This window comes from Bacillus rossius (assembly GCF_032445375.1).
Source record: "Bacillus rossius redtenbacheri isolate Brsri chromosome 4 unlocalized genomic scaffold, Brsri_v3 Brsri_v3_scf4_2, whole genome shotgun sequence".
Classification (NCBI taxonomy): domain Eukaryota; kingdom Metazoa; phylum Arthropoda; class Insecta; order Phasmatodea; family Bacillidae; genus Bacillus; species Bacillus rossius.
Window position 1 is genome coordinate 43,780,313 of NW_026962011.1, and position 11,250 is coordinate 43,791,562.

Sequence of the window (11,250 nt, forward strand, 5' to 3'; positions counted from 1 at the left end):
CATATACAAAATATCAAGTATAGTGGAATTTAATTTTAGCATTGTCATAGTATTTATTACTACAATTAAAGTAAGCCATCGTTGATCATACATTAAAAATCTAGATTCTAGACTTTCTGATTTCTGCTTATATTTATTATTTGTGTTTGATAAATTATTAGTGATATGGTTGTACAGCATTAGTAAACAAAATTAACATAAAATTACCTGGCTTTCGACGTTTAGGTGCGTCAAAGTGATAGATTATACCGATGTTTCGCACTGCATTCCAGCAGGCATCTTCACGGTAATATCTACTACTTCGATGTGACTCAAAATAGAAAGCCAATAAAGATTTTTTTTATATCTGCTTATATATTTTTTATGTGGCTTAAATAATTTTCATGGTTTTTGAATTACAGTTGATGTATTAATGCACAAAGCCTGTTAATTTTCATGATCTGTATCACATTATTATTATTATGTACATGCATAAAGTTAAAACCACCTCTTTTATTCTGTGGAGCAGGACGAACTATCCAAAGGAAAAAGGTGGCATGAGTGGTAGGCAACAATGCACCAATGCAGTTTTCATAATCATATATTTCTCACATCAGATATACAACATCAATTAGGCGGTGTAACTTGGCGATGCGATACAACTGGTACCAGTCCACGGTTGAAGGTTGCCTAAGAATCAAACAACTAACACCACTTTCCGCGAAGACATCATGCTCCCAAATGTAAAGCATTTATCCATATGTACGGCAAAGTGTATGCTATATAATGGAAAATTTTTTGATTGACATGTACATCTTAAATCTCGCATCCACGTGAAGTGCTTAACATTCTCAAGTTGCATTTCGAGGCTCTTACCAAAAAATGCGTTTGTAAGTTCGTTAACCCAAAGTTATTTGTAACTAGCTATGGATGTTCGGCCAGTGCTGCGCTCAGAGCGAAAGTTAGCAGGCACCAGTGAGCAATGGTCAAATCGGTGCATTTAAATAGGTGTAACGTTCAAAACTGCCCTCCGGTACAGTTCCTCACAAAAATCTAGCAACTGCAGCACTAGCCAAAAGATTTTACGCACCACAAACTTACGAGTGCAAGTCTTACGAAAAACGTAAAGGCATGGCAGTAATAAAGAGACATAACTCATAGCGCTGCACCAAAACCAATTGCGTAAACACGCCAAAATAGATCACTGTTCATGAACGGCGGGTTGCAAAAGTTTAATGCACTCAACAGGCCTGAAGCTTGGCCTAAAGTAGTCTTTTGCTGACGCTTAGTTGTATTGTCCTTGACCACTCTCTGGCAAGACGTCGTTCCAGAGAAATAGCTGCCGTGTCGGGTGTTACAGTAATATATATTACTGCACTCTAGTAGGTAAAACTTAAACTAATGTTGCAGCAGCACACTCTAGCAGACGATGTGTGTACTACGACACTAGCACTCCTAGTATCGATTATTGAACACATTTTGGCGGCAGCACCCTCTAACAGTCGGTTTGTTCAAAATCTTTCCTAGTAGCACGTACTTAAAATAAAAATGGCGACAGCCTACTAAATATGATGTTAGTATTCCTTTAAATTAAAAAAAAAATTACAAGTCCGAATATGTGTGTTCTTTTTTATAGACCTTAAATTCTCAGTCTGGTAAATATCTCGATGTCCTTGGGGTCAAAGGCTTATTTTTTCCATTCCAAAGGTCCAAGCTGTCATGGTTCGAATCACCTCGCTTCGAATGTATTTTGTAGAAAACATAAATTTCATATATCGATAAGGGTCATAACAGCACTGGTAGGTAATGGAACATCGAAATTACGTGTATTTATAGAGCAATGCTGACACACTCTAGGAACAAACAGCAGAAACAAAGATGGTGGACTTAACATCATTCAAGTTGACGACCTCCAAAGAACAAAAAGAACTATTTGGCTGCTGTGACATCATCCAAGATGGTGGCCACAATAAGACCAAAAAAAACCTCCAGCAGACTAAAACAAGATAGCGGCTGTGACATCAGAATTGAAAAAAAGTGGCTGTGTACAGTATGGCGGCCTCCAGCTGACGAATACAAGATGGCCATCGTGATGTCATCCAAGATGGTGAACATGATGTCAGAATCCAAGGTGGTGGAAGGTTCTTCCGTGGCAAAAAAAAAGCAACGATCGTGAGTGGGGTACTGGATTTCATTATGACGGAATTAAAGATCACACACGAGGTAAAATATCAAGGTCAAGGTCAAAGTCAATTGTAAAGGTCATGGTTATTCGAGACGGCTGTCGTGACGTCACAATCCAAGATGGCCGACATCAACACACACACCACCCAGAACCCAGGTGCAGGACCGACATTTATACACTACACTTATGTTTTCAGTTAGCATCCTGTCGTTCGCCCAAGGCAATTTGATGGGTTGGATATCACTAATACTGCCTCTCCTCCAGTCACAGGACACCCCAGCAGCATTCCCGCCAATAGGGGACGAGGAAGCCTCGTGGATTGGCTCCGTCAGCAGTTTGGCGTCGATTTTGTACATCCCCTTAATCTTGTACATAGATGGCGGCCGTAACGAAAATTACAACGGTTACGTAACAATTCAAAATGGCGACTATGGCATCCTAATTGTCAAGGTCATGACCTCAGCGTCTTATGGCGGCTCTTAGAAGCGGACTTTAAGCTGCTTTGCGGACTTTTCACGCCGCTGGCATTTTTGAGGACTAAAAACGGGAAATTCTTCCTTAAAACGGGAATTTTTCCCTATAAATAGGGAAACAAATTTTTTTCTTCCAATTTTTGAGATTTTTTGGCAGAATATGTTCCCTAAAAACTGTAAATTTTGGCGGATTTTTGGTATATTTTGAGGAATTTTTAGTAATTTTTAGAAAATTTAGAAGGTCAAGGTCAAAGGCATATCTGATGGCTGCCTTGATGTCACAATTTAGAGATGGCGGACACCGCCACCGACCCCACACCCTAAACCCTGGACCAGTATGCCCATTTATATACTACTACGGACGAGTTTTGAAATGGCGGAAACATATATGGCAGGTGTGACGTAAGCATTAATTATATTAAAATTTTATTTAAATTGTAATTAACACATTTTTTAAATTTTTTTAAATAATAAATTACATTTTTATTCTCGCCGGGAAACGAAACCAGGACTGAACTTGATTAAGTAACTAAACATTTGAAGTAAGCAATTACTTTTTATACAATTTTTGGATTTTTTTAGGAATATTTTTGGGTCAAAAATTAAATAATTTCAAGTTTATGGTCAAGGTCAAGGCTTTGTTTTTTGTCATTTTAAGGATTGGAAGCCTCTCAGAGGACAGTTAAGCCTCCAGGAGGAAAATTAAGCGTCCGGAGTTGTTTTAGGAAAAAAAAAATGGATTTTCCCTCTCAAAATAGGGATTTTTTATTTTATTTTAGAAATTTGAGGAATTTGGACCAAATTTGACACCATGATGGTTTCCGTGACGTCAGAGGCCGGTCTGCTCCATGCTCTACAGTCTTATACGTGCCCCAGAAGCCCCATTATTATACTACTAGGGTATTTCTGCAGATGTTCTAAGATAAATAAAAGTCTGACTTTTGGCAGCTTTCTATTACGCATTTTAAATTAATGATAGCAAAATCCTAAGATGTAGACAACACAATTCCTCTCTTTATATCAGCAAGACGAAGTGATAAGAAATTTATACTTTCGCAGCTCCTAGACTCGAAAACAATGAATCGAATACTCACTATCTGATTAAATGAATATTACTCAATATCTGCGCATGTGCATAAATAAGATAGGCTTGTAACTGCACGACAATGGTATCATTAAACGTTTGAGAAGCAAGTGGAAACAACAGCACGATGAATAAGGATACTATAGTGGTGATAACGCAAAACCTAGACAGGAGACAAATGAGGAAAAACCAATATATCTTAGCCGTAGTGGGTAAGTTTAAAATGTTGCAAAAATTGTATTTTTGGCTTAAGTCTCACCGACAGATTGGACGTTAGAACGCTATACTGTTCACCCTCTACATGATAATTCTTTATTCTTTCTCCATTTTTTCTATGTTAGTCACTATTATTTTTCATTTAATTTTTATTCCTAAAAAATTCCTTGATTTTTCTATATGCTATTTAAAGTGTTTGTAGTAAAATGGGTTTGGTTTTAATAATCTTTGTCTGTGTCCATATTAATAATTTTTGAAGTTTATCTTAATATTATATACTACCTAAATTTATATTATTTTATTTTTTTCGTAAGTTTATTATGAGTTTTCGACATTCATAATCAGGTAATTGAAATAAATATGTACTAAATTTTTCTTTCATACTTTTACAAAATATTCTTTGGTAATCTGTTGCCAAGAAATAACATGATATACTAAAAACAGAATCTGTGAATTTTTATAACACATTGTATGGCTATTTTAGAAAAAATAAAATATGTTTTTGGAAACAATTCTGAATACTTATTGTTCCGCTCACGTAAATTAGGGCATAATTTCAAATTTTGATAATTATTTATACAAGCATAATCTTTTTTAAACAATGGAAAATGTAATCGTATATGTATGAATTGGACTTTATTTTTGTTTTATTAAGCTTATTAATGTGTGTAGTAAATACTAAAACGATATTCAAGGAAAATATCACAAAAATGTAAACTAATGTATGAACTCGGACAACAGAAAAAATAAATGCCCAGTCAATCCACCGAACCCAGAAGTAATGCAAACATTTTTTTTAGCGATATTTTTGCTTTAGTGTAAATATACAAATAAATTATCTGTAATATTACATGTTTATTTCAATTTAAATTTTCAAGAATATGTATAAGTCAATCAAAAACGTATATTTTTTTAAACGGAGATTCCAATGCCGTCACGTACACTGTCACTTACTTGATCAGGATATGGTGTGATAGTTAAGTCTGCTTTGATATTAACTTTTTAAGGCCGTTCAAAACCGCGCAGATTCAGCGAGTTTGATGAATTTTCCATAAATATTTTCTCTGGCATAGCTGCGACGGTGCATATTAACACTACAGTTGTGTGCACTCTTCTGTGTTCTTTTGAATCTGTAACTTCCTCAAAACTCGATGTTCTTCAGTATTCTGTTTTCCATTTCAGGCTCTAGTGCATTTCAAAGAAGGTTTTTTTTTGTGGTAATTACGAAGCTGAAACCAGAGTTCCGTAAACTTGAGCACTGTTAACCACAAAATTCAAGTTCTTTTTGGTCACACCCGACCCGAATGTGTTAGTGGCCGACTCTACAGCTATAACTTTGAAGGCTTTCCCGCACTCCAAAAAGCTGTTGATGAAAGTGAGGCCAGATGAAATTTGTTTCAGTTGATACAGTTAAAATTATTATGACAACTAATTTTTAAATGTCACAAAATTATTAACTTTGAATTCATGCTAAGTTTAAAATAAATAAGCGGGTAATGTGTTAAATAATTAATATTAGAATATTTTAATTGGAACAGCTAAAGAAAAAAAAAACTAAAATTGAATAAATCGAGTACATTTCACTAGCTTAGAAAGTTAATTATTTTATAAAATTATATTGAAGTATCTTTGTCTAATACGTTAATTAAAACAGTTGATGATTGGATGTATTGAATATTCTGTGACTTGTGGCGAAACTTTGACATTACAATTTCATATCCATGTCTTACTCGGGACTCGAACCCGCTACCCCTCGCACCGAGGTCGGATGTACTACTGCAATGAATGCAAGACCTGAGGTCGAAGCTGATTCACCAGGTTGTCTCGTGTTTTCAGTGAGCATCCTGTCGTTCGCCCAAGGCAATTTCATGGGTTGGATCTCGCCGGTACTGCCTCTCCTCCAGTCAAAGGACACCCCAGCAGCATTTCCGCCAATAGGGGACGAGGAAGCCTCGTGGATCAGCTCCGTCAGCAGTTTGGCGTCGGTTCTGTACATCCCCTTGATCTCGTACGTCGCCGACAAGCTGGGCAGGAAGTGGGCGGGTTACCTGGTCGCGGCGCCCTTCGTGACCTGTTGGGTGCTGGTTTTGTGCGCCGACTCCGTCGTCATCATGTATGCCGCCAGGTAGGTACCTTATATATACATACATGCTAGCTTTTACCCGCGGCTTCGCTCGCATTGTAGCCATTAAATAAGTATCAGAGATCATTACAATAGAAATGAATCAATGAAATATATATCTCTGTAACAAAAATAAATAATTTTGAATTTTGAATTTTGATAGTCGATAATACAGTGCAACGGTATTACAGTACTCAGGGTTGGAACTTCATAACTGGAATGCTAGATGGCGTTAAAGTAGCTAGATTTTGAGATTTTTTGACAATAATTTTTTTATCTTTCGTAAAAAATAATCTTTTTTAAAAATAAGACGTATGCTATGTTACTTCTAATACCTCCAAGAAAATGTGTACAAAGTTTCATGATGATCGGTTAAGTAGTTTTCACGTGAAAGCGTAACAAACAAACTTACATTCACATTTATAATATTATGAAGTAGGGATATAAAGCCTACTGCTTTCATCAGTGCTTTCGGCATTGCGTTGTCCAGATTACATGTTTAATTTGTTCGCTGGATTCGTCTGTGCTTCGATGTCCAGATTATCAGTTTAGTTTCATCACTGGGGTTGTCTGTGCGTCACGGTGCTGTCCAAGGTTTTTGTCCATCTGTATTTACTGTTTTTGTTACAACTGTCTCGTCATTTTTAGCACACTGTGTTCGTCTGTGCTTTAAATTTTCTTTCCTCTCTTAATTCCCTCCAAGGAATTCTGTCATTTAGGCATTTAACATTTTTACATCACCTGGTATTGGATTGTTCTCCATATGTTCATGTGTTCATCTTTCTTGTCCATTCTTGAATTTTTTTTCTGTGACAACCAGTGTAAACAAGAAAAGGCATACATACGTCTCGAAAGTATTTTATATAAAAATTATTTTTAAAAATAAATAGTTTATAATCGCTGGATTTAGTTTTCTAATGCGGCGGAATGCCTGGCAACCATTGTAGGGCCTGTGTTTACTTTGACAAACCATTCGTTAAAAGCCGCTAAGTTAACATGGAGATTTGTAAATCGCTTTTATGTAATAATTACGCAGCACAGACCGAATAAGTTAATAAAGAATATAACTAATATATACCTACACATCCACATAAATAAGTTCTGCTAATGGAAACAACTTTTAAAACTGGCTTTTTAGGTACTCATTAACACCTGACAACATAAATTACAATTATTACACTGAAGGGTATATACGTTTTGCAAAGAACTGTCCGTATGTTTTATTATTTAGTTAACACAAGCAAATACTTTGCCAAGTTTATCGTTCTAAAAACAAAAATAAGTATAATTGTTTATTGTTCTATATGAAATTAAAACATTATATAAGTTTTGAATTTATATACTAACATAAATTTATAGACTATAATATGACACATTTCTTTACTGGCCCCGAAAATATACGTAACATTCATTCATGATTCTCCTCATACACATCTTAGCAGAGTTAATTTAATAACACCACAATTGAATATTTATTTTAAATTTGTATACCTTGTTATTCCCAGTATTAATTATTTAGTGACTTCATTTTCGTATATAAATGTGCGCATGGCCATTATTTATAAACTAATTGGTCCAGACGTATTCGCATTGTGTTAAGTATTATAGGTTGAGATCTCTGTAAAATACTAAAATGTGCGCCATTGAAGCTGTACGTTTAATTTAAAAGTAAAATCGCTATCAGTTTAATCACATTAAGTAACAGTTTTTGCAACAATCATTTGAAAAATAATATATGTAAGACATCATCATCCAGCTCGTGATGAATGTTATTCTAAACACTTATATGTATAGATGCATGTTGAAATATAATTACATATCTTGAAAACCTGCAAATTTTATGTGGCATAGGCCTATAATTCAAGATATTATCATCTTAGGCTGCCTTTGAAATACAAGCCTGCTATGATTTTCCTAGAAGTGTTAATTTTTTTATGACTTATTGGTAGGGCCATTTATTTTTCACGAAAACTTATCATATAGTTCATTAGACAGCGGAAAGTTATGACTTTGCCAGCGATTTCTTACTTGTAATTGTTGACCGCCTGCAAGAAAAGGAATTTCCTTATTTGACCAGGTCATTCAAGACGCGTTTTCTTCCACACTGAAAGGCTGTTAACTCTTACCTGAAAGAAACTCAACCTATTATAAAAAACAGACGATGTTAAAGTTTTTTTTTTTAACTCTCAGACCAGTCTTGAAAAATATCGCGAAAAATACATGCCTCTACTCACCGGTATCAGAAAATGCCTTGCTGTACGTATCAAGATTGTTACTGTAATTTAAGTGTACTTGCAGGTGCCTAGGAGGTCTGTCTGCCGGTGGAGCCGGCATACTAGTTCCGACCTTCATCAACGATGTGGCAGAAGATGGCATCAGAGGTCTTTTGGGAACATTTTTTGGCTTGACGGTGAACCTGGGGACGCTGTACTCCTATGTGGCGGGCTCATATGTGAGCTACTTGTGGTTCAACATCAGCTGCCTCGTGGTACCAGTCGCTTTCCTTGTGGGGTTCTTCTGGATCCCAGAATCCCCTCTCTTCCTCCTGACGAAAGGGAAGGAGCAAGAAGCGAAGAGTACTCTCGCGTGGTTGAGGGATGGCAGATGCACAGATGAAGAGTTTCTCCGGATGAAAATGAGGGCAGAAGATTTTGTGAAGAATAAACAAAATAAGGTAACTAAGTCTTGTCTTAGGATCTCATAAAGTTAATGTGCTTAACGTTGCAGACGATGTGAAAGGAATGAGATTAGGATAAAATGCTTATATCAGGGAACTGAAATACGTGTATTTTGAGATTAAGCTTTATCCTAATTCATATATCACTTTCTGAAAAAACTCAGAACCCTAATAAGGATAGCAAACTTTCGCAGCCGTTGTCTGAAGTTGCTTGGCTAGTGGGTTCTAGCCGTTCTAGCTGCTACCCTAAAGATGGCGAGTGCAAGGTCAACCGAAACTTCGGTGGAACCTTCGCCTACGACGCAGCTAGCATCCACAATCCAAACAACTTCTACTCAAAACCATTTTGTCACAAGGCTGAATACATTGGCTTTAAAATATGCTTAAGTATGTTAGGAAAATTACTGAAAGTTATTCGTTTGGCTGAGTATAATTTAAATTATTTTATCGTTTCAGGTGACGCTATCAGACATAACGGACCGAGGCACATTCAGGGCACTTTTGATATGCCTAGGAATAATGGCCAACGCAAGTCTTAGTGGCAGTGGCTCCATCATGGCGTACAGTGTGACGATCTTTCAAGATTCCGGATCAACGTTGTCACCAAATGTGTCCACCATCATCATTGGTGCAATTATGGTCTTTGGTGGATTTTTTTCGACAGTGGTGATAGAAAAGAGTGGCAGGAGATTACTTCTCATAGCAGGCAACATTACAATATCAGTTTGTCTATTTCTACTAGGCTTATTCTTCTACCTGAAAAACAGTGGTTCTGATGTACACTTTATTCAGTGGATTCCCATCACTAGCCTTTCTGGTTTTGTTTTCTGTTTTGGGTGCACTCTCGGCCCCATTACATTTATTCTGACAACTGAACTACCAAGTGCCAAAGCAAGGGGAATGGTTCAAAGCGTGTCCATAATCTTTGTTTCTGTGGCTATGTTTCTGATAACGAAGACATTCACCATCCTGTCTCATTTGATGGGAGCTTACGGGTGTTTCTGGCTGTACGGTAGTGTGTGTGTATTGTCCTCTGTTGTAATTTACTTAACAGTGCCGGAGACGAAAAATAGGAGCTCAGAAGATATTGTATCTCAGCTCAACAGTGAACAATACATAATGTCTGTTATTTCTCGTAAACACATCCACACTGTGAAAAGTATGAAATAAGATATGGTTATAGGACTTTCCAAGCTCGGGAAAATTGTTTTTTAAAAATTTTTTAACACAGCCCTTAACAATAATGTTATGTGTGACCATCCAGAAACCATAAAGTGCAAGTCTTTTGCCCGGGAAGGTATTTTACATTATAAATAAAGGAAAACATATATATTATTATCGTTATATTAATTATTTCTATTTAACTACTTGTTTTTACAAAGATATACAGTTTCTACGATGATAGAACAGTTAACTTTGCCAGACATGAGCTTAGTTCGAGACAGCTTGGTTAAGGACATGGTAGCAATTCTCAGTTATGAAAGGAAATAGAAAATGAAAACAGTTGAGGCCAATATCGAAACATTTAAAGCTGTCCTGAGAGCCTCAAACGATGACAATATTTTGGATTTTTCCCCGTGCATATTTGCATATTTGCGGCAATGTTGGTTAAGTAGTTTCCTTAATAAATAACCTTCCGCCTAGGTGATACAAATACCATTCCCAACTGGTCACACCTGGATGTGGTTTGCAAGTGTTGAGGTGGACGGTGCCGAGAGCTGAAGGAGTCTCGTGTTCTCTCAACAAGCATATTCGTCACGGATCAATCGTTTGTGATCTTAGGATTGTGTGTTTCCTACTGTTGATATCGAAGTAACTTGTTTATAAGATTTACTTCTAACTGAGAGTGCAATAAAAGTATAACTTATTTAATCGTACTTTTTTTGAGTTAAGTTAAACTTGTGTATTATTATTCCCAGAGGTTAGCTCTCGATTTACTGAGTTATAGTTGTGGTAAAAACGACTTGACAGTCGTAGTTATATATCAATATTGAACTTTTGAAGTTTAAGTCAGTTTCATTTAAATATCTACTTTGAATTCTACTTGATTGTTCATTCTTAATGAAGTTGGTCTTACGAAAAAAAACAATAAGAAACAAATAAACTTATTTCATTTTTGATATCACTACTTCATTTGTATTGAATCAGGAATGTCATATTGGTGTACATTGTTTTTTGGGATTTTTGAATACCAATTATATTGGTAAGTAACAGAATCTACGATTATTTAGATAGATTCATTAAAAAAAATTGGTGTCTTAAATAAATAACTGAAACAGTAAGTAAGATGTCCTTTTTATATATTTAATTTTAAACTGTTAAGAGAGAAGTATACGAGTGGGATATTTTCTAGAGACTTTATTTTTAGTCAAAAATACGTGTTGACTTTGACAAAGACGTTTATAGAATATTTATTTATTTTATTAATTAACGTTTATCTAATGTATTTTATAAATTAAATTCTTAATTTTATACATGTGTTAATATTAATATTGAAAATTAGTATTTATTTAA

At 35.7% G+C, this 11,250-nt stretch overlaps 1 protein-coding gene across 1 annotated transcript; it reads left to right on the forward strand.

The window, feature by feature from the left end:
• Positions 1–35: 35 nt before the first annotated feature.
• LOC134541899 (facilitated trehalose transporter Tret1-like) lies at positions 36–10,608 on the forward strand. The gene is made up of 4 exons (XM_063385633.1): positions 36–3,933; positions 5,774–6,062; positions 8,358–8,733; positions 9,193–10,608. The coding sequence occupies exons 1-4, from the start codon at positions 3,849–3,851 to the stop codon at positions 9,904–9,906; spliced, it is 1,464 nt and encodes a 487-aa protein (XP_063241703.1). The 5' UTR covers positions 36–3,848; the 3' UTR covers positions 9,907–10,608.
• Positions 10,609–11,250: the final 642 nt, after the last annotated feature.

What these genes read in the sequence shown, in the direction of transcription:
- LOC134541899 (XM_063385633.1), top strand. Translation starts at nt 3,849, where the DNA reads ATGAATAAGGATACTATAGTGGTGATAACGCAAAACCTAGACAGGAGA. An exon ending in ATATATCTTAGCCGTAGTGG is followed by an intron (nt 3,934 to 5,773) that starts GTAAGTTTAAAA and finishes TCGTGTTTTCAG; the next exon opens with TGAGCATCCTGTCGTTCGCC. An exon ending in GTCATCATGTATGCCGCCAG is followed by an intron (nt 6,063 to 8,357) that starts GTAGGTACCTTA and finishes GTGTACTTGCAG; the next exon opens with GTGCCTAGGAGGTCTGTCTG.